The 24,181-nt window shown below is 41.5% G+C and overlaps 1 protein-coding gene across 4 annotated transcripts in view; it reads left to right on the top strand.

The window, feature by feature from the left end:
- Window positions 1-24,181, top strand: part of ldb1b (LIM-domain binding 1b) — a 60,353-nt gene that overhangs the window by 28,686 nt on the left and 7,486 nt on the right. Inside the window, exons 1-5 of one of the 4 annotated variants that reach the window (XM_080721947.1) lie at window positions 7,190-7,270; window positions 14,746-14,848; window positions 20,088-20,132; window positions 22,869-22,944; window positions 23,259-23,361. In XM_080721947.1, the coding sequence (XP_080578073.1) occupies window positions 14,829-14,848; window positions 20,088-20,132; window positions 22,869-22,944; window positions 23,259-23,361 (244 nt within the window). In that variant the 5' untranslated portion in view covers window positions 7,190-7,270; window positions 14,746-14,828. Of the gene's footprint in view, window positions 1-7,189; window positions 7,271-14,745; window positions 14,849-20,087; window positions 20,133-22,868; window positions 22,945-23,258; window positions 23,362-24,181 lie in introns of those variants that run through there. The other 3 variants (XM_080721945.1, XM_080721948.1, XM_080721946.1) reach the window with 3 other exon arrangements.

Here is a 24,181-nt window from a genome sequence, read left to right as displayed (position 1 = left end):
CACAATCGCCAGTGTATTTTTGGATTGGTGTCTATTTGTGTTTGCAGATATTTAACTACTTGAACCGTCAATACTTCATTAACTTGACATTTCACTCTGTACTTAGTCTGCTCTTTTTACCCTCTACACCAAACCTCTTTGCCGAAAATAGCCGATCTACAAGCTCACAACGCCTTGCAGCGTGAGGCGTTGTGAGCTTGTAGATCTGCTATTTTTGGCTAAAGTTATCAGAATATGCACACTAGGGTTCAAGTGGTTAATATCAAAAAGGAGAAAAAAAAAATTCTATCACTCAAAGATTTGGAGGACCCCCAGTAGTAACCCCCTAGGGGTTCCGGACCCCCTGTTGAAGACCCCTGGTTTACAGGATGCAGGCAAGAGTGACAATGTTCCGATGTCAGTACATCTTCGTCAGGTCAGACCCAATCTGGCTAGCCATCGTCAAAAAAAAAGTTTATTTTCCTTTGAGTAGCATCAGAGTCTGTTCTTGAGAGATTAGGACAGACCCACCTGATGTATAAATAAATGTAGTGGAGTAAAAGTACAATATTTGGACCCGAGATGTAGTGGAGTAGAAGTAAAAGTACTGAAAATTGGAAATACATAAAAAGTAAAGTACAAATACCTCAAAACTTTACTTAAAGTGTAACTTTTTTTATAAAACAAATCTTAAAATTGTCCTAACTGTTAAATCGCTAAAGTTTTAGAACACCCACTCCGTTATTTTCAGCTTCTAAAGCCTTCTCTTTATATGTTTTCTATGATCCTGACCGGGGCCCGGTTTTCGCGGAAAAATTACGTCATCATACACTACCGGCCAATCACAGCGAGGGTTATACACTGCCGGCCAATCACAGCGCATCTTGAAATGGGGTCGCTATCACAATAGGGCGGCCATATTTGTAGGCGCCCGTGTGTCTCTATACTCGGGTGAAGGAGTCCGTTTCTCCGGAATGCCTGAACGCACAGGAACCAGGGACCCCTCTAAAGATAGATCTCGGCGAGGTGGAGGCAGACGCGGGGGTGTGAGGCCCGGTCCGCGGCGAAAAACGGCCGAAAGACGCGGACGCGACCGCGGTTTGCTATAGAGCTACTGACCACTAGTTGAGCAACTTACACAGTATAGCTTTAAATAAAGGGACCGGAAACCCCGCCTCTATATTCCTTTTATCAGAATTCAGATTTTGGGTTTTAAGTAAATGTACTTGGTTACTTTACACCACTGTTCTGCACCAGAGCCAGAATTGTGTGACCCTGAGGTTGGAACAGCAAGTGAAACAGAAAGTGTAGGATTGTTGCTGTTCTTACAGCGGTAATGCTCACCTTTACAGCCAGAGAGAGACCTCTAAAGTTTTAGAATGAAACTCTCTTTCTTACTCCGACTTTGACAAAAGGTGACTGAACTAAGTTGTACTTTTGGGTTTAACTGTGAGCTTAGTGAAAACGGCACACAGTGCACTTTATGGAGTTTATTCAGAGGCAGTGTGCTGCTGCATTAATCAGTTATAATACAGAGATTTAAGGCTTTGGGTGTGAATGTGGAACTGCACATGTTGGGATAATGTGGCTAGGTGGAAAGTGTTGAAGCAAGGCTGTGTACGTGCGTACGTGCGTGTGTGTGTGTGTGTGTGTGTGTGTGTGTGTGTGTGTGTGTGTGTGTGTGTGTGTGTGTGTGTGTGTGTGTGTGTGTGTGTGTGTGTGTGTGTGTGTGTGTCTGTGTGCGCGCCTCAATGTGTGAGTTTGTGTCCCTTTATGCATGTGTGTGCTACTTACTGTTTGGGGTGCTGGTTGAAGATAAGGGCCAGTCTATGCCTGAGAGGGAAAAGTGTGTGTGTGTGTGTGTGTGTGTGTGTGTGTGTGTGTGTGTGTGTGTGTGTGTGTGTGTGTGTGTGTGTGTGTGTGTGTGTGTGTGTGTGTGTGTGTGTGTGTGTGTGTGTAAGCCCCTCTAGGCTTATCCTGACACCTCCCCACATCTCACCCCCCCCAAACACACACGCGCACGCTGGGGATTAACCCATGTCATGTACTGTTTCAATGGGTGAGCTTTGGCACACACACACACACACACACACACACACACACGCACACACACTCGCACACGCACACACACTCGCACACGCACACTGTCTCATACACAGACGCACAAACAACTAAACACAATCACACAAACACGTTCACACAGATGTACACACATAAAGTACACAGGCACACACTCCTTAGGATTAACCTCTGCATGTTCATTTCCACGGTGACTCTTAGCCTCCATCCACTTGTGACACCATTGACTGCTCGTGTTGCCATGGCTACGAGTGCCAGTGAACGTAACATGGTCAAATCCACAGATCCCGCCATCTACACACACACACGCGCACACACACACACACACACACACACACACACACACACACACACACACACACACACACACACACACACACACACACTTTTTTTTCTGTACTTGTGAGGACATCAACATTTTTAGGATGGCAATTTCATGAATGCCGTTTTTAGAATGTTCTTTTTAACTTTAAGCCTAAAGCCTCAAATAGCTGATCAAAGCTCACGATGCTTTACAGATCTGCTTTTTTCGGGGGTTCCACACCTGAGTACAAATAACTCATAACTTTAACCACAGCCCCTAAGCCTAACCTCAATGTCTAATGCCAGCCCTAACTACAACCTGAATCTTTTTCCTAATTGTGAGCCTATAATATATTTTGTAAACATAAAAGTATTTATCAAATTCTATACGTGTAGGGACATTTGGCCCACACTGGCCACACATGTAATACAAGCGCACACACACGCACATGCGCACGCGCACACGCACACGCACACGCACACGCACATACACACACACACACACACACACACACACACACACACACACACACACACACACTACTGTATAAGAGCTCTCTCTGGCTACAGCTGACCTCTGGCTGCTAGACACACAAAGACACCAAAGAGAAGAACATTACCGAGATTCTTAAAGCTCACAAGGTGTGTAGAGAGTTACCATGGTTACTGTTCATGTACAGTAGTATCTCTCTAGGTACCTTATGGCTGCAGGTGTCACTGTGTCTGCATCTGCATGAAAGACTATACATCTGAAAGAGATACTTGTGTCTTCCCTACATGTACAGTATATTGTTGCTGTCTGGTGGAAAACCTTGTATGTCCAAAATGGCTACTTTTCAGGAAATGGAAGGGGGAAAAAATGATTCCAATATAATTAAATTTAAATCAGAAAGAGTTTGCACATCCAGTATACATAAAGAGTAGGAATTGAAAAAAATCCCAAAAAGGTAGCGCATGCAAAACTTTAAATCAATGGAGGACAAAGTACTCACAGTCACATGTCCACTTTTTTTATTGGCACACACCAACAAATGAAATGGTTTCAGAGCCTTCATCAGATCATAGTTATTATTTAGTCACAACCTCTTGTAATATTTACTATAGTAAGACGACTCAGGGCGACATGCGACCTCGCCCTAAAGGGTGAGGTCGCGCCAATTCTTGGCCATCTGGCCAGTGATGTGTATCGGACCACCAGTTACCCATATATGGAGACCCCTGCATGATAGTCAACAATGTTATGTCAAAACATGCCCATACTGTATATGGGCATTACCAAATATGGGCATTCCCAGATATGTCCTTAATATTGATGACATTGGGACAGGGATCTCTATGGGCATAAAACCTATGTTAATTAGTAAAGCCAGGCAGGGCCTTGGCAAGTTAGGGCCTGGTTTGATGCCTGGGGATCTCCATATATGGGCATAAGGCGGTACCCTAACAGGGCATCATCTGGGATTGCCCATGCATATTGTATATGGACATTTTATTTATTTTATCCTTTATTAATATATATACATATATGATATGGACTTAATATTAACGTTTTCGGGGAAGGTAGGGTAAAGCAGGCTCTTGGGCCAGTTAGGGCCTGGGATTGATGACATCATAAATCTCCATATATGGGCATAAAAGGGATTTTGTTTCTGGGAATGACCATATATGGACCTTTTATTTTATTTTAGCCTTTATTATAATAATATGTATCCATATACATACAATATATTTTATGCCCATACATGGAGATCCCTATCTGAACCAGCCACACAAATGGGCCATGCCTTTGCCATCTGGCCATATAATGTATATTGATGACATCAGGGATCTTCATATATGGGCATAACAATTTATTCATAAATAGCTAAAATAGCTGATCTAAAAGCTCACAACGTGTTGCAGTGCGACATGTAGTGAGCTTATCAGCTGTCATATGACAAAGTGGAGCATTAATTTATGAAAAATCAAACCTCGGTTCGAAGTGAAGCGTGAATTTTTATTCTATGTGTTCTAGAGCTAAATCTGTGTTCTAGACTTATACATTCTGTGTTCTAGATCTATACCTTCTGTGCTTCAATTCTATATTTTATGAATTCTGAATGAATGAATGATTTTATCTGGAGGGCCAAATTGTCTTGTGAAGCTTGACCAATCCTCAATCCTGGACGCACGGGACACACAAAGCCACTCCTTGGAAGCGGCTTTCACCGCTTCAAAAATATAAAAAGTTGAAATATGGAGATATGAGGTTTCTGTCCAATGTTTTAGTTTCAGTTAGATCAACAATTCAGTTCAGTAAATGTTTAAGTGTCAACTGAGTTGAACCAGATCTCCCATAGGGTCACGGCCCAGATCACAGTGCCGTGATAGGGGTTGTGACCTCATGGGGAATAAAGAACAAAGTTCTCAGAGCCCCTATGCCTATGTTTCAGAGCACGAGTCTATTGAAAGATGTTTCTAATCTAGAACCATACATTTATTTTAAATGAATGAAAGTGTGTTTTAATAGTGTATTAAATTGTGTGAAATATCATACAATGGCTCCCCCCAAAAAAGAAACCCTGCAAAAACACTGCGTGACTGTGTAATAATATCTCCGAACCATAATTTGGAAGGTGAAATGATCCATCTAAGTATACAACTAACTAACTCATCTAGATCAACACCATAGATGATGATCAACAAACAAACACACACGCACGCACGCACGCACGCACCCACGCACGCACGCACGCACGCACGCACGCACGCACGCACGCACACACACACACACACACACACACACACACACACACCACTGACCTAAAAAGTGACTCTTGCTCTTTTTATATCCAAGCTTGGACCATATGGGTGGCTTCTCTCTGGATGCAATCTGAATATCTGATTAAGATTAGGAGATTTAAACAGATTTAGACATCTATGTGACTCTTCTCTGGCTTAGTGCTGCCTTCCTGTGCGCGTGCCCTGTACGCGTGCGTGTGTGTGTGTGTGTGTGTGAGTGTGTGTGTGTGTGTGTGTGTGTGTGTGTGTGTGTGTGTGTGAGTGTGAGTGTGAGTGTGAGTGTGTGTGTGTGTGTGTGTGTGTGTGTGAGTGTGAGTGTGAGTGTGAGTGTGTGTGTGTGTGTGTGTGTGTGTGTGTGTGAGTGTGAGAGAGAGAGAGAGAGAGAGTCTGAAATACAGAAGAAAAGAAGCTGCAGGGGTGATGAGAATGAATGGAATTTGCTAACTCCCAAAAAGCACGCAATTCTATAATCTTTGTTTGAAATATTTCATTGGATTATTTCCCCCTCTGAGCTGAAATAGTGTGCTTGTGTCATCCCTCGCGTTGCCGTTTCTATCTGGCTGTCATTGCAAATGCACGTCTCTCAATTCACTTGTTTGCCATTTAAATGATGCGCGCTAATTGGATCCGCATTGAACCTATAATTGCAGTCATCATTGCCGTCCACTTAAAGTCATTCCCCTGTACATCTGGTCAGCCGCATTAGGTCAATTCTCATCCGCGTCAGTTAGAGCGAAGAGGCTAGTATGGGATGCATGCATGCAGGGGAAAACTGCTTAGCAAACAACCTTTTTCTGTGCAGTCTGTGCACTGAAGTGTGGGGGAGGGTGGGAGACAGGGGAGAGAAGAGGAGAGGGCGCCCCTTCCAGCCAGCGGTAGAAAAAAAGTAATCACAATTTATATTTAAGTAAAAGTATCTATACTGCAAATGTAGAGATTAGAGAAATACTCCTTAGTAAAATTCCGGAATAAAAAATGTACTTGAGTAAAAGTACAAAAGTATTGGCATCAAAATGTACTTAAAGTAGGTCTACCAAAAGCAGAAAGTCCTATTTCAAGTTTTCAAATGTACAAAAATATATTGGCCGAAATAGGGCTGAAGTAGATAATGTATGTTTTGTAATAATAATCCAAATCTACAAAGTAACAAGTAATTAAAGTGTTCAAATAAATGTAATGTAGTAAAAGTAGGCTACGATAGAAGTATTGGATATTGGAAATACTCGAGTTTATTGATTGATTGATTGATTGATTGGTTGATTGATTTATTGATTGAAGAATGTATTAGAAGTTTGCAATAGGAAAAAGTACAGTTTCATTAGGCCTACAGCACAGATCATTGGTACAAGGTCAACTAAAAGGAGATCCTAGTAAGCTTTGCGGCTTATTTACACAGGAACCACTTTATATACCTCATAACATTGAAGGACAGACGGATAGAACAGAGTACTTTGCATAGGATAACATCAAATACAAAAGCAGAAAACTGGGAGAAAACATGGGGGTGGAAACATGGGGGCTTATTCTATTTCTTTTTAGTCCATTTAGTACAAATACGTAAAAATTGTTAGCCTACAGTCAGAGTCAGTACTTGAGTAAATGTACTTAGTTACTTCCCAGTCCTTCCAGCGACAGGGTAGGAAGACAGGAGCAAAATGCATTGCGGAGGGGAGGAGGAGAGGATAGGAGGGCCTACAGCTATTGTTCATGTCCTCCAGTGAACAAAGGGCTCATCGGGGTCCGTGCTGTGTGTAAACCCACAGCGGGCTGCAGTGCGAGTCTCTACTGACAACAAGAAGGCCTCCTCATGCGGGACAAAACAACACAGACCGAGAAACAGCCCGCAACAATAATAATAATCTACGGTTGTTCTCTTCTCCCCTCCACCGTTGAGACGGGGAAGATCTTTTTAATTCCAGTTCGGTGTAGTGTAGTGTAGTGTAGTGAGAGAGGACGTATTGGAGGTTGGTTGTGCGTCTCGAGACCAGCCAACCACCGCGCAGTGGGCCTGACCGCTGCTTTTTACGCAAGGAGCGTACACACATACACACACTACACATACACACACCACCATTCTATCATCACGGATCTGTAAACATCAATCTTCTGACTGGGCTTCTTGAGCAAGGTAAAAGAAGGGACGGTTTTTACACCGGTTGATCTCCCACTGCTTCGACCATAGGCATCGCATGTGTGTTTGTTTACGAGCCGGGCTCTCCTCGCGGCTGTTATTTCAACGCGTTCGCTCTTTAAAAACACAGCTTTTTAAACGGCCAGGATGTTAGCCGACACGATGGCTAACCACATAACCAGCAGCCAGGGCTGGATTGCTACTAGCGTTAGCTTCGGCTAGCGCTGCTGTGGGCCCACGGGGGTAAATATGTAGTCGGCATCTTTTACAGGTTGTTGATGTTATTGATGATGAATGGCGTGCGTTTGACAGTCGCGCTGTGATCGACGTTACCTCCGTTGTGTTTCTCCATCCATCACACCCCTATGATCACCTGTTCTGTAGCAGTGCGTTAGCATGTAGCTAAGGGGGTTAGCATCATAAAGCTGCTAGCCATTGTAATTGCTATTGTGATGTTGCTGGATAGTGCAGTGTTTCTCAGATTTCAAGGTCTCCCCTTGACTCTCACAGTGTATAAATGGAACCAAATGGACCCTGACGGGTTTATTTGGTTCCATTTGTACACTGTCAGAGTTACAGACTTGCATGGGTCAATTTAGACCCCCCTAAAGGAACCCACAGAGTCCCTGGAATCCACTTTGTGAACCACTGCTGTAGTTGTTGTGGTGTCCTCCTCATTGAGATTGCTATGGCGTAACATATGTCATGATAATAAATGCATCGTAATAACAACATAATAACCACAGCTCTCTGAGAATGAGAATGGTTGCTTGTTGGTGTGGTTGTTGTCCCATTGGACGAGGGGGTGCTCATAATCATGCTGGTGTAAATCAGTGGTACACTAAATAAACAGTTCAGGACAGGTTGTTAGTCTGAGACGGAGACCAGAGCTGAAGTGTTTGAGGCTGGTTTGGGGGTCCATGATAGCTCCTTCTAACGCTATGGACCAGAGCTAGGTCCATGGGTGTCACTCTAGGCTTAGTGCTTCTGTGATGGATAAACACACAGAGATAGATGGAGAGAGAGATGCATAAGTAGTTAGTGTGGTTGCCCAACAGGGCAACATACTGTTGTCCTGGGGAAACTTTATTTATTCTAGATAAACTTTTTTTTGTGAATGGATTTTGTGAATGGTTTTTACAGAGTCAATTGAGTTCAATGGGGGAGTGGTGCAAGCTTGAGGATTGGTCAAGCTTCCTATAACAATCTACCCAGAGAATAAATAGGCAATCACACTTGCAATTTCCAATTGAACCTTTCTACATATTTACTACCTGATTTAATATACCTTAAATATGTGTGACTTTTTGGCTTGGTGCTTTTGCTTGAGTTGGATATTATCTACAATGTATAGATGAATCTATATCTTTAGGAAATGTGCTATTAGTATTTAAGGATATGTAGATTAAGATTTAAGTTAGACCTCTGCTTCAGGACTTGGTGTTGTGTGTGTGTGTGTGTGTGTGTGTGTGTGTGTGTGTGTGTGTGTGTGTGTGTGTGTGTGTGAGTGAGTGTTTGTGTGTGTGATGATGTACTGTCAGATAGGTTGTTTGAGGACATTTGCAAGCACTGAGGAATTTTGGAAAGGCATCTCAAACAGATTTACAGCTTCCCGTATGTGTTTGTTGTTGAGAGTATGTACTGTATGTGTAAGTGCGTGTGTTATTCCTAATAGAGGAAGTGGGGTCTAGCTGATGTGATTGTGAGGACCTGTCATTAACCACCAGCAGGGAGCAAAGAGGAGCTAATGGAGCTCTCAACAACTAATGGACACCATCACCATTGATTGTTTATTTATTTATCTGCCTCTCCTCTCCTTCCGCTTATTTCCCTTTGCTGATGATGCAGTCATTATTGCTTATGGCTCCCCCCCAGTAAACAACTTTGTTTTACCCTAAGTAAAGGGTACAGTATGCTTAAAATGAATGGCTCCACAGTGGCGCGGCTGTTTGCTCAAACAAACATTGTTTGTGTCTTTGCCCCATACACTATAATTATGTAATGGTCACATTAGCATGAAATAAGTTTAAAATAAGCCGACGGATGCTTTTATATCAAAGCGTGTTTTTGTATGTGTGGGTGTTGGCAAACAGATGGCTATACAGACAGAATTAAATTAGTATGTTCAAATTCTAGAGCTAAGTCTTGTAAGTACCATAACTTTGGCAGAAAAAGTGTCAAGAAGACTGCTTACTATATAGATAGGAGTAGGACATTATATTAGGTCTGCACCGAGGCGAGGACTTTATTGAACAATATTGACACAGTGATGATATTGCACTGAATTGCAGTCGTTTCTCTGATTGATGCAACCACCAACCACTACTTTAATCACAATATATATTTCTTTGCATCTCTGGGTCATCCTGCCACTCCTGCCAGCAGTCAACTCCATCCATGCACATCGAAGCTCATTATAGACAAGAAGCACTTGATCTAACATAACACTACATTAACACATTGCTCATTATTGTTGATATCAATGTCCTGATAATATATGTGTTGGCACGTTTATGAATTAAGTAGTTTAGTAATATTTTCCCCCTTACATCTATAAGCAATGTCTTTGACTCAATATGTGTGATGGGATTGTTTTTCTTTGATAGATAGATAGCTATATTGTCATTCAACATTACATGAAAGCGAAATTCTGTTCCACAGGCTCACTATAATCCAAAATGAGTTAAAAGAGTGCTACACTACAATACTAAAACCATCACTAATACAATGACAGTCAGTTCATAATGAGACAATTGCACAGCAGCAAGGAGGCCTCAGCAGCATATACTGTAGGAGAAATGGCTAATTTTGAAGTGACTTTTTTTTGTGGGGGGGGGGGGGGGGGGTTGTGATTATTTTACGAGACAAGCTTTGTGTGAATGTGTCCACACAGTGCATGCGCACATATGTGCATCATGTGTCTGAAGTGGAGTGAGTTACAACCCTTTTCACCCCACCCATGTCCCTTTGATGGAGAGATTTATGGCTATATTGTTTGTGGCTGGCTGACTGGCTGGATGTGTGTGAGCGTGTGCATGCCATGATGGGCACGTGTCTGTGCTTGGCCATGTAACTTCTGTATCTGCCTGGCCTTCTTGGCATGTCTCTGTGCTGAGTGAAACCAACAAAAATGTGTTTACTACTCTCTATAGTCTATACTATTTACATTTTTTACATTTACCTTCTGTCATTCAGTAGAATAAGGAGAAGCCATAGACTTCATCACTTTGCTGTAATGTTCATAATTACATCACCACTCCTCTATTCATTACACTTAATACCAAGTTCTGATGTTGCACCTGCAACTGTTTAAAAGAAGAATGTGTTTATTTCAAAATTTGATTTAATAACATTTACATACAATAAGATTGTAACCAAAATAACTGACTTTCTGTATCCTGTCTGTGACACACACACACACACACACACACACACACACACACACACACACACACACACACACACACACACACACACACACACACGTGTCGTGTCAGTGAGATGTTTAATATGCAGAGACGAGACAGAGAAGGGACATTAATGAGGCGGGGCATCGCCAGGGCGACGGTAGAGGTCGTGACCTCATGGCCGCCACGCCTGGATGGCCTTTATGATAGAGCTGGCCAATTAGAGAAGAGCAAGGGGCGGACTGTGTGTGTGTGTGTGTGTGTGTGTGTGTGTGTGTGTGTGTGTGTGTGTGTGTGTGTGTGTGTGTGTGTGTGTGTGTGTGTGTGTGTGTGTGTGTGTGTGTGTGTGTGTGTGTGTGTGTGTGTGTGTGTGTGTGTTTTGTATGTGAAAAAAGCCAGCTTTTGGTATTCAGGACATAGAGCGTGATTTCATGTTCTTTATGGACATTTAAGTGGAGCAATGTGACTGTGAGAGTGAAGCTGTGTTTCTGTTTAGCAGCAATGTTAAAAAGGAGAACCCCCTCCTCTATGTTCTCTCATAGTTTTTCTCCACCTTCATGCTAGTAGGCCAGACTAGTCTACCGGTGCTGCTGCTGACCAGTCACTGGGAGCAACCAGCTGAAACTGGCCAGCTGCTAGGACTAGTGTTGATTTTGACAGCAAATTCAGATTTAGTTTAAGTCATAGTCTTATGTATAAAATTCAATTTAGTTTTAGACATATTTTTGTCATCTAGTTTTAGTTGACTAAATATCACAAGATTTTGTCGACTAAAATGTATTTCGGCAGGCCTCGATGGCGTCTTAATGGCAGATTTTACACTTGGTTGCATGCTGAAAATGGCCGATCTACGCGACGCGTTGTGAGCTTGTAGATCTGCTATTTTCAGAACGCAACACCCGAGCGCAAACTATTAAATTACTTTGGTAGTTCTACTGGATCTCTTCTCCACTGGTCCATCCCTAACATTTTAGTATTTATTTGTTGACGAAATTGTCAATATATTTAGTCTTAGTTTTTGCCATCATAGCTAGGGATGGAGCTTGAAACAAGGGTAGCCCGTTAACCCGATAACAGATTTATTGAGTACCCGGTATCAATAAGCTTTTGGCTTGTTATCGAGCATAGCGGCCCCTTAATGTCATGTTTAAACAATCAAGACAAGAGGCGATCAAGAAATTATTACAGTACTATTCATAATATAAAGCCATTTAACACTTATTGCACATTAATGAATGATTGCTTTGATGTTATTTAATGATAATATGTAATGATGATATTGATATTTGTTAGTTTTGTCAGTTGTCATCTTCATAGATGGTCAGCCACAAACCCAGTCACAACAACAGGCCAATAAAAAGAGATGACAGTTATCTTCAGAAATCTTCCACAAAATATTAGAAAACGCTCAATAGTGGGCTCGATAAAAGCCCGGCTCAATAAGCAGGATCGATAAGGTGCTCATTATCAATAAAAATGAACGATCCATCCCTAATCATAGCTTAGTTTTTGTTTAGTTTTTATTTAGTTATCGTTGGTGAAAAAAGGCAGTCGACGAACACTTTTCGTCATAGTTGTAGTCGACGAAATCAACACTAGCCTATAGGACTCCCTTGCCTTATAGGATACAAGGACACATTTCAGAACAGCAGGGCAACATTTGACGCAAGTGGCCGTCCTGTAAGGGGAACACTACATGTTCAATCCCAGATCTCTGCAAAGCCCCCTCTTTACATGACAAACAGCAGTGCCTGTGACCGCAGGATGACCCAGGGGTTACGGTTAGGGTTCTTTTCATTTGAAAGGTCACAGGTTCGATGCTCAGTGCTCACACTAGTAAGTATGGCCAACATTCTTGTTGTGTCCTGTTAGTAGTGCCCTTGTGCAAGACACTAGACGAGGGTTTTATTTGTCACTCAGTCATACAGGTACAAGCAGCAAAATGTTGGTGTGGCATTTCCGCAATAATAATAGTACTGGATGTAAGAAAAACAAGGTAAAATAGATATTGTGTGTTGAAATAATAAATCACAAAATAAAAATACCTACAAATTGACGGATCATGCAAAAAATCAAGTTCGGCAAGCAAGACAAAAGTGTAAATTGGGTTTTACAGCATTGATGTGTGTCTTGACGTGTTTCTGTTATGTTTTTACATATTTTTGTAACATACTCAGACAGGTTGCTAGCCATTTACAATTTAGGTGTTTAGCAGAAGCTCTCATCCAGAGCGACTTGTCTGTGCGAGATTGCAATAAGCAGAGTAAGCATGAACTCTTGTCAATAGGGCTGTCACGATTATGACATTTTACATGACGATTAATTGTCACTCAAATAATTGGCGATTAACGATTTAATTGTGTTTTTGTCGTTGATAATTACATTTCTGTTTGGCTTTTAGGCTTTGAAGTTGTACATGGTAGATATGACACATAACCTAAATATACAAAGAAATAACCTAAATATACAAAGAAATGACTGACATATTTGACAACTTACTACTTAAAAAATAACTTTGATAGTGGAAATAGCCGATCTGCTATTTCCACTATTTCGGACATTTTTCAACATTCACGATTATGACGATTATGACAAAAGAATTGCGATAATTATGTCAAATAATCACGATTAGACGATTATGTAATAATTGTGACAGCCCTACTTGTCAATAGACCTTTTCCAGAGCGCTGCCATGTAGCTGTTGTGTCGCTGTGCGAAGCGGTGCCACTTATGGTTGCTGCTCTGAGAAATCGATCTACAGTATAAACAAGGTAAATAAATAGTCATATAAGTAGAGTTCCCTAGCAAACAGTGATTGAGAAACGAGGTGGAACTCAGACTGTGATACTCGTTCAAGATGATTGTTTTACAGCAAGCGACAATCCTACGATGTGGCTGTAAATTCAAGAATGATTTGTTGCTCTGTTCTTTACAGCTTCCTTTTATTCATTGGCCTTTGTTTATTCTTGTACAGCTTTTGAATACCAAAAGCTTGTTTTCTATTTAGGCAATAGGCATTATGCCAATTGCCCTTGAACAATGAACAACTGTGTCCCTGCTGCTTTTAAGTCCCATTTGTTGGTCTGGGTATAGATGGCTATATAGATAAACACATGTCTTGTCTGCTCTGATACACATTGAGTCACCACCAGCTGCTTCGTTTCACCTGACAGGAGTCTGCAGAGGAACATGTTATCCCAAGGGTCTCCAACAGAGTTACTATAGGGGGTCCTCCAAATCTTTGTGTGATAGAAACTTCTCCTTTATATTTACTACAAAAATAGCAGATCTACTGTGAGGCGTTGTGAGCTTGTAGCTTGTAGATCGGCGAGCTTGTAGATCGGCTATTTTAGGCAAAGAGGTTTGGTGTAGAGGGGGAAAAGAGCAGACTATATACAGAGTGAAAGGTCAAGTTAAATTGACGGTTCAAGTGGTTGATTATCTGAAAACACAAATTTACATAAACCCAAAATACACTGATGATTTTGCTGTCAAACAATGAAACTATAAGGAAACTTATGTGAAAAGGTTGTGGGGGTCCCTGCTTCATATCTCTCTCAACTAAGGTTTCCTTGATCTGAAAACGTTGAAGACCCCCGTGTTATCCTCCCAGGTTCTGCTCCCTGCTGAACAGGCACTCCGACCAACCTGTAGGAGTCGCTAGTGCAGCAACAAAGAACACAAACCCCTGCTGGCTCCCCACCCGTGAACACGGCCAATTGTGTTTGATGGAGCACCACCCGGCCAAGCCGGAGGCACTGTGGAGAAATTGAACCGTAGCGGGCGAGTACTTCAACCCCTGTACCACCCAGGCACCTATTCAAATGAGAATGTGTTATTATTACGATGAATTGCTGGGAACTTAGGCACTGGCAGGTGCCTTCATTACTCTGAATGTTGAGTCTGCCCTTCCCTGTCCTCCACACTTAAAGCTTATTATACAGATGCCCTTGTTACAAGAGCCCCTGGATAGGAGTGTCAGCAGGGTCCCGCTAATGTAAATGTAAAGTGTGATATGGTAATGAGGTGAATATTGAACCTGTCCTCTCTCTCTCTCTCCTCCAGGCTGTTCGTCCAAGTCGTTCAAGCTGTACTCCCCCAAGGAGCCCCCCAACGGTAGCGCTTTCCCCCCCTTCCACCCGGGCACCATGCTGGACAGAGACGTGGGGTGAGTTCCAAACTCGGTTTGTTCCAAACTCTGTTTGTTTGGTTTGGTGGTCGTGTGTGTACACAGGTTACACAACAGGGAATTTTGTCAGTGTATGTGTCATACGTAGTTGAGTGCTGGTGTCGCAGCTTGTAGATCTGATATTTCCAGCATGTCACACGCTAGGCGCTACTAAGTATAAATCTGACTTAAGCTGTAGAGATGCACCCGTCCGAGTCGTCCTCTATGGTCCAATCTGTTGAGCAGGAAATGGAGCAACCAGGCTCTGGAAAGGAGTTGCCTTGTTACATGCAGTCTGTATTGTTACGTTAGTAACCCTGTCGCTTACACAACAGTGTTTATTGCTTGGACAGTTCACATCTTGATGCAGAGAAATACAATTAAATCTAAATAACCACATGATGACTTTACCCTCAGTAGATATTTTCTTTTCTTTTTAAGGACAGCAAGCAGACCATTCTACTATTTTTCCTTTTTAATGAAACGTATAGTAGTACCTACTTAAATTGGCTTTTATGGCATGGACTCCTGGGAGTGATCTGGCTTTTATCATGTATACATTTTGTCACTTTCTGTGTGTACTTTATTATCTATTCATGATGACATACCCAGTCTTTATTTGCCCCAAGAGGGTGATATTTGATAACCCCTTGGATTTATAATATATATACCCTGAGGCCTGATAAGACCATAGCTGACCATTTGTGTGTGTGTGTGTGTGTGTGTGTGTGTGTGTGTGTGTGTGTGTGTGTGTGTGTGTGTGTGTGTGTGTGTGTGTGTGTGTGTGTGTGTGTGTGTGTGTGTGTGTGTGTGTGTGTGTGTGTGTGTGTGTGTGTGTGTGTGTGTGTGTGTGTGTGTGTGTGTGTGTGTGTGTGTGCTCGAGCGCGCGCGCTCGGCACACGCAGCAGTTCTCTCACACACAGAGAGAATGCTCTCCTTCTTCCTCGTCTCTACTCGGTGCTCGTTGTTGCGTTATTGTCGTCGTTATTTATGTAAGCTAAAGACTCGCCAGCCGCCAGGATGGCATGTGTGGAACCGTCGCAACCCGTTTTGATGGTAAACAACACGCAGTGCTGTTTGGACGTACTATGGAGAGTCCAATGAACACAGACAGGACAGCCACCAAGCTGTTAGCTGTGCCAACAAAAGGAGCTAACGGAGCTAACACGACCAACTTATTATCAAAGCACCTCCGTCCAGGACAGACACGTCGACCTATAAATAGGCCTACAAAGAATTAAAATGAGAACTATCTTGAAGCATTTAACTCCGCACAAGACACAAGCCCACCAGTAAACTTGATGAGTGTGTTGTCGTCCTGTTAGCGAATAGCGATGCGACCTGGCGTTTCCTAAGGAACCTAAGCACAACGGTGGGGGCCAGTAGTGGGCAAGGAGGTAGAAAGAAATTAATTTAGATGCTGTTGTGCTTCTGCTTCGCAACGTTACTTTTATGTGTATCCTACTTTGGTTTATTCCTTGTTATTTTAAAGGCCTGATTCAATGAGAAAACTAAATGTTTATAAAAAAACAATCTAAAAAATGTAGGCTACTATTTTCATTTTTAATTGAATTTACAGTAAATGACCTTTGAATGTGTGACTACTAGTATCTCAGGCTTTTGAATAAGTGCAATACCTCAAGAGCATTGTTTTCATTCATGTTTTATTTTGAAATGTTCATTGAACACTGTCAACATGCTTTGCAAAAGGTAGTTACTATGAAAATACAGATTACACAGCCTTATTTGTACTTTTTTGAATTTTATCAAAGGAAGGCCTTTTAAAAAGTGCACTACCATCTACCTCAAGAAGTTCTGTATTCTTCTTTAAATAAAAATGAACATTGTTCCACTAAATTCACAGAGGTTGCGTGGTATCGAAAATAAGTATCCATTTATTTCGGAATATTCTATTAAAGTTAGAAATCGAGTATCGTGACAAGCCTATATATGCCAGTTTCCAAAAGGATGCAGAACAGGCAGAGAACAGTGCAGGGACCAAAATGGCAACACTTATAACAAAGTCTAACTCAACGAGGAGACGGGCAAAGGACAAGAGAGGAGATATTAGCCATAGGTGGTGAAATTGATAAGGCAGTTGAGCTACGACACGTCATGAAGGAAATCGTGTACAGGTAATAATTGTGACAGCCTGACAGGCCTCTCCCCCTCTCTCCATCCTCGCTGCTTCTCTTCCCCTCTCTCTGGTAGAAATGAAATACAGAGTATAGATTGTTAAGATTGCTGTTACTAAAATGAATTGAGAGAGATGTTTTCCTTTTGGATTTAAAATGTCAAAGTTACAGTGAAGGTCAATATTTGCCCACATTGTTGAAGAGACCGGAATAAGAATATTGGTTGGCCAGGTTTGCATGTGCATTTGATTATTCCTACTGTATATGTAGTAGCTTTTTACTAATACACTGCTTTGCCACAGACAAACACTGTATGAATGTGGCCTTACATTTGTCGATTCCTTTGCCGTGGTAATGGTATTGAATTTGTCATTTTAGAGGTATTAAAAAGCCTTAAAAAGTATTGAATTTGTACTTGGGAAATGTGCAGATACCCTGTACCTGATATTACCTGCTAAAACAGACTGTTGCCAATCACGGTCTCAGCTGACCCATCAAGCTATGGGATCAAAATGTGTATAGTACATTGCCTTGTCGGAGAGGGTGTCATACCCTGGAGAAGGCAGTTAGTTGTCTGAGAACCGTGGCTATAGTGTCTCACTCTCCACTGCTCTCCATAATGAATCAGTTGTGTGTGGAAGAACAGTTATGGGAATCACAGGTGAATGAAATAATGATTCAAGCGGGGGCACGGTGGCACAGTCTATAGCACTGTCGCCTCACAGCTAGAAGGTCCGGGTTTGATTTCCGCCAGGGACGCTCTGGGGGCACGTTCCTTCCTTCACGTCGTCAGTGCTCCTAGCCTAGGTGGGGTTGGCGAAAGGGCCTTTCTGTGTGGAGTTTGCATGTTCTCCCCATGTCCCCTAGGGTAGGTACCCTTACAAAAAACATGTAGTAATCCTGGTCTCTATACTGCCTCCCCCTGGTTAGCCGGGGCGCCTGATGGAGGAGAAAGGAACTGGTTGGAATAATGTGTTCCTTCCACACACTATGTCCTACCGGGGAAACTCCCCCCTGTCAGTTGAAAAGAAGCGGCATGGACTCCTCGTGCATTGGAGGAAGCATGAGCTAAGTCCGTTGCTCTACCCAGGTTGGCTGAGGGAGAATAGCGCCCAGGATTACAGCTTAGTCATGGGCACTGGGTGAAAAAAATCATGGCATAAATATTTAGGGGCAAAATAATAATAATAATGATTCATGATTTTACTGGCGGAATTTGGTTAGTTGATGATTATTCATATTGACATGCTAATGTAATCACACGTTAAGGTTTGACAGGAAGTAATTAACCGCTTAAACCCCCGCATCCGTATTATGGGAAAAACTTTCTCAGAAAATAGCAGATCAACAAGCTCACAACGCAGCGTGCTGCTTAGGTATGTCAGTAACGGATATGTTTCCAACCGGTTAATCAACAATAAAAATAAACTCATCTAGGCTTAATAATCATTAATCAACAAGCGTCTTAATCTCTCTTGCGCCTCCCTGAGTGTGTTTAAAATAATGACATCTCCCCATATCCAAATAACACCATCAGGAAAAAGCGGAAAATACATTTATTATCATGCAAATTAACCATGAAGCCAATAAGCATGTTTGGGTATTTTTTAACAAACGGCTAACCGGCTAGCCGGATCAACCATTGACATCCCTAGTGCTGTGACGTGTTGTGAACTTGTGGGTCGGCTATTTTCAGTGAAAACTTTCCCCATGATAACAGAAAACAGAAAAGACACTAACAGTGCCATTCCCATATCGAGTTTAAGTGGTTAACATTGGAATTTTGGGGACTTTTTCCTTTTCTTTCCGTTTTTGCATTTGTGGTTGTATATCTCCATTATGAACATGGACACAGTCTAAAAGTGTGAAAAACATACAGAGCCATCTAAAATAATAATAATAATAATAATTTTCTTCTGTAATATAATATCTCAAAATATTAGAATATTACATGCGACCAGCGCTGCCGGTGCTGACCACTCAAAAGAAGGATTTATAATACAGAAATGTGAACTTTCTGAAATGTATGTTAATTTATGCACTCAGTACTTGGTCTGGAATACTTTTGAACAAATGTCTTCATCAATGGGGCGTGGCATAAAGGCGATCAGCCTGTGGTACTGCTGAGGTGTTATGGTTTGCTTTGATCATCTGTGTGGCTGGGTCTCTCATCTTCCTTTTGACAATACAACACAGATTCTCTGTGGGGATGTGATCAGGCCAGTTTGCTGGTCAGTTAAGCCTAGTAATACCATGGTCAGTACACCAGTTACTAGTAGTTTTGGCTCTGTGGGAAGGTGCCGAGTGCTTCTGGAAAAGTAAATCAGCATCTTGTCAATGTATGGAAGCACAAAGTTCTCTAAAATCTCCAGATAGATGGCTGCGTTGACTCTGAACTTGATAAAACACAGTGGACCAACACCAACAGATGACATGGCAGATGATGGCACCCATGGATTCTGCATTTCATGTGGAAATCAAAGTCCCAGAGTATCTGGAGGAAGATTGAGAGGAACCGAGTCAGAGTGAAGTCTCCTCAGTCAGATATTTGGGATGCTACAGTATGGAATCTGCTAGTTTTGCTCCACTGTGTTTTATCAAGTTCAGAGTTATTGGCAGCCATCTTCCCTGAAGATTTTAGAACACTCCTGTGCTTCCGTACGTTTATGGAGATGCTGATTTCCTTTTCCAGAAGCACTTGGCACCTGCCAACAGAGCCAAAAGTACTAGTAACCCCACAAATAATCTGTGTTGTATTGTCAAGAGGAAGACACAAGACCCAACCACACAGATGAGTTTAAGGCCTCTATCAAAGCAAACCTGGGCTTCCATAACACCTCAGCAGTACCACAGGCTGATCACACTCATGTCACACCCCATTGATGAAGAAATGTGTTCAAAAGTATTCCAGACAAAGTACTGAGTGCATAAATTAACATACCTTTCAGAAGATTGTAAATCCTAAATATGTGATTATTATACAAATTATTCCCCCTCTTTAATCTCTGTAACCTCTGTAATTGTGCCACAGCGCTAATATATATGTATCCAATCATTTCTTTCTTTGTTTCATAAATGTTTCTCTGTGATTGTCGTTTGTCCAGTCCCACCCCGATGTACCCTCCCACCTACCTGGAGCCTGGAATAGGGTAAAACCACTTTACATTACTTTATTGTAGATTACTCTCCAGTGTCTTTTTCTGAGATGTGAACTGGGAAAGGCAATACCACAAGAACCGATAAGGCTTAGGCAAATTGGGTTCTTATCTTAATGTCAAGAGAGAACTTTGCTTTTATCCAGGATAAGGCTGAAACTGGGGGAAGTAATGTTCTTAAAAGTATCGAAATCACTACCGTTTGTTGAATTTGGCAAGTGTCTTGAGCGGAATAGTTTGGTTTCAGTAGATACATGATCGCGCAGTATTGGCATGCCAAGAGGCACCTTTAATGCCAGCTTTGCCTTTCTACACAGAACCTAATATAGCTATTGTAAAGCCTACCCTGTGTGTTTTACACACTGCATGCCAGCTTTCCAGGAGCTGAGGTGTGACGTGTTACACAACAACGTCAGCAATGGAAACAAAGCAGTTGATGCTACATTCTTTACGTTTACAATAGCCTGCACATTTATTTAGCAAAATAACCAACAGAAAATGGACTGATGAAATGGACTCTCACTGACAAGTTGACAACGCAGCAGACCCTTGTTGTCAGTCACAGAAGCTGCGGTTTTAAAGCATTTTCCTTCTCCAAGCAGCATAGTGGCTGTTTTTCCAAATAATAAGAGCATGGCTAAGTTGTATAACCCACTCAGCTGTCAAAACATTAAAATGACGGGTGTGTAAGAGAGCTGGAGGGACCGGACATGTTATTACGTAATGTTGCAACGATGGAATCGTGTTTGTGCGATCCGAAATGTATTTGGATACATTAATTAAAGAGAAGCCAGGAGAGGCTAAACACCTTACACCAGGGGTCTTCAACAGGGGTCCGGGACCCCTAAGGGGTCCTCAGAGTTACTACAAGGGGGGTGCCAAATCTTTGTGTGATAGGATAATTGTTTGAATTAAATTAACAACTCGAACCCTCACATCCCTATTCTGAGGAGAACATAAGCCAAAAATAACAGATTTACAAGCGCGAGGCGTTGCGAGCTTGTTGATCGGCTATTTTCGGCAAATTAATTTAGAAGATCAAGTTTACTTAGTATTGACAATTTAAGTAGTTAAATGTCTGAAGAAGAAAAAAACACATTAACATGAATCCAACATAGACTGATGACAGTGCTGTCAAACAAGTCTATGAATCTATCTAGGAAATCGATGAAAATCTGCAACACAATTTTATACAATATGTAGTGGGGGTCCCTGCTGTATATCCCTCTCAGCTAAGAGGTCTTTGGCCTGAAAACGTTGGAAGACCCCTGCCTTACACTTCACACCCCTGTACCATCAATCCTTTGGGAGCTTTTAACCAGTGTGTGGATGTTTTAGACAGCATGCAGTTGTCGATTGTGCATTTTTACTGTACGTGGCCACTGTGGCCAGTTAAAGATGGCATGAAAACGACCCACCATTTCATGTCTGTTCCTTATACACACAACAGCGTGGCAACGATCCTACCTTATAAAGCATTATTATATTGCATTATGAATTTACTATATTATATATACTGTAGTTTTTTTTAATGTTAGCATTTAATGTTTACAAATAAATGGCTGATCGCCACAGTACTATATATACATACTATATTACACTATAATTTATGGATTGTTACATTATATTTATTATCCCATAATTATAAATACCATATTATACGATATAGAAATATAGCAAGTATGTTATCCTATTCTACTATGGGATTCTCTTGGCCCCAATAAAAGCAATTATGGAATAATATGGTTTCTATATTCAAAATGGATTTTCATATTATTGCTCTTTATATGTTGATATACCTCAGTCCACTCCATAGGTTATAGCACCATGCAGATATGTATCCTGTATGTATAATATATTTGGGTAGGTGTGTATGAATGTAGGTACCGGTAGGTATATGTGTAAAATATGTATACAGTATGTATGAAAATGGATCTGCCATGAGGCGTGCTGTTCCTTTTTCAAGGATGTGTGAGATCAAACCACAAACCAGGGGAAGGGCCCAACAAGCTCAATGCTTCTCTCTATCCCAGGGGTCTTCAACATTTTCAGGCCAAGGACCCCTTAGTTTAGAGAGAAATGAAGCAGGGACCCCCACAACTTGTTCATAGATTCTGTATAGTTTAATTGTTGACAGCACAATCACCAGTGTATTTTGGATTCATGTCAATTTGTGTTTTCAGATATTTAACCACTTGAACCGTCAATACTTAATAAACTTGACCTTTCACTTTGTACTTGGTCTGCTCTTTTTCCCCTCTACACCAAAGCTCTTTGCCGAAAATAGCTGATCTACAAGTTCACAACACCTGCGAGGCGTTGTGAGCTTGTAGATCGGCTATTTTTGGCTAAAGTTCTCAGGATATGGACACTAGGGTTCAAGTGCATGCATAAAAAAGGGAAGAAAAAAGGTTTCTATCACACAAAGATTTGGAGGACCCCCTGTAGTAACTCTTGAGGCCCCCCTAGGGCTCCCGGACCCCCTGTTGAAGACCCTTGCTCTATCCCTTTCCGGGCACTTGGACAATCCTGCCGTAGAAGCATGTGAATCACTGGCAATTGACCAAAATGTTGTACCCTTTTTATGTTGTGTCCAATATCTGAAAATGAACTGAACTGTACCCTACCTGAACAGGCAGTATATATAATGAGCAATTTAATTAACCCCTTCATTTCCCTTTGTCTCCTTTTTCGTCCTCCTTTCTGTTCCCTCCATCTACGGTGTCCCAGGAGGCACACACCATACGGAAACCAGACAGACTACAGAATATTTGAGCTCAACAAACGACTACAGAACTGGACAGAGGTACAAATACACATTACTTACTGAGTTAGCAGTGGCTGGGTATCAAATTCAACATCAAACATTTTCAACAATGATTTGATTTTGATGCTTCAAATTCAATGCATTCATTAGTGCTAAAACAATGTTTTTTAATATCATATCATGCATTGTTCTCTCAGCATATTCCCATACACAAGCAGAAAGCTTGAAATCTCTTTATCAATAACATTAAAGGTGACCCAGCCACCCAAGGTGGGTGTCAACAGGGTATGTTTTGAACCCGATACTTAATGAGTTTTAATGTCTGATTCTCTCTTTGTGTATCGGTGTATTAGGAGTGTGACAACCTGTGGTGGGATGCCTTCACTACAGAATTCTTTGAAGATGACGCCATGTTGACCATCACATTCTGCCTGGAGGACGGGCCCAAACGCTACAGTAAGACACACTGTTTTTCCACTGCTTGTACATGAGCAAATGATAAGGTAGTTGCTAGTTGTAATTATGCATTTAATAGCGATACGATACGCATCACGATACATGGTTGACGGTACTACACATGGACAATATTGGTTCATTCATGGCGATACAATTCAATTCAATGATTTAAAATCGATATAGTAACTACAGTATTTAGCAAAGAAATTAAATCTATGTGAAACGTGCCAATAGTGCAGGTTTTTTAAGGGGAAAATTTATTATTATGGATATAAATAACATTAACACTGTGATTCTCTAGCAAATACATGGACATTATATTTCAACACAAATGGACAAACTCGCACCTTGACATGAACACAGATTACACACATTTATCTATAGACCAAGAAAAATTAGCTATATAGAATGGAGAAGTAATTATTTTGTAAGCTACAAATTGTCAACAACCTAACAACCTGATCAATAATTGTCTCTTGGAGACATTTGTAGAGCAGGACTGATTTTGAGTCCCATTTCTGTCAGTGTCATGTTGCAAGTCTACTGCCAGTAGGCCGGTAATCCTCTGTATCTCAGCTGGTGGAAAAGCAAAGCGCAAATCTAAGTAATCATGAATCATGTCCAAGGGCAACATTGTTTGTAATCTGTCACAGAGAACGCATTGCTGACGCAACACATTCTGTATAATTCACTCCTCATCCTCCAAGTCATCCCACCTTTCAAAAGTTTGCCTACGGTATTTTATGGAGGACTTTACATCTACTAAGAATGTGTACGATTTAAGCTGTAACTTATGCCTACATTGGAACAGTTTCAACCA

Source organism: Nannobrachium achirus, assembly GCF_963921795.1.
Source record: "Nannobrachium achirus genome assembly, chromosome: 3".
In the NCBI taxonomy this organism is placed as follows: Eukaryota; Metazoa; Chordata; class Actinopteri; order Myctophiformes; family Myctophidae; genus Nannobrachium; species Nannobrachium achirus.
This window is presented reverse-complemented; position numbering and strand designations above follow the sequence as displayed.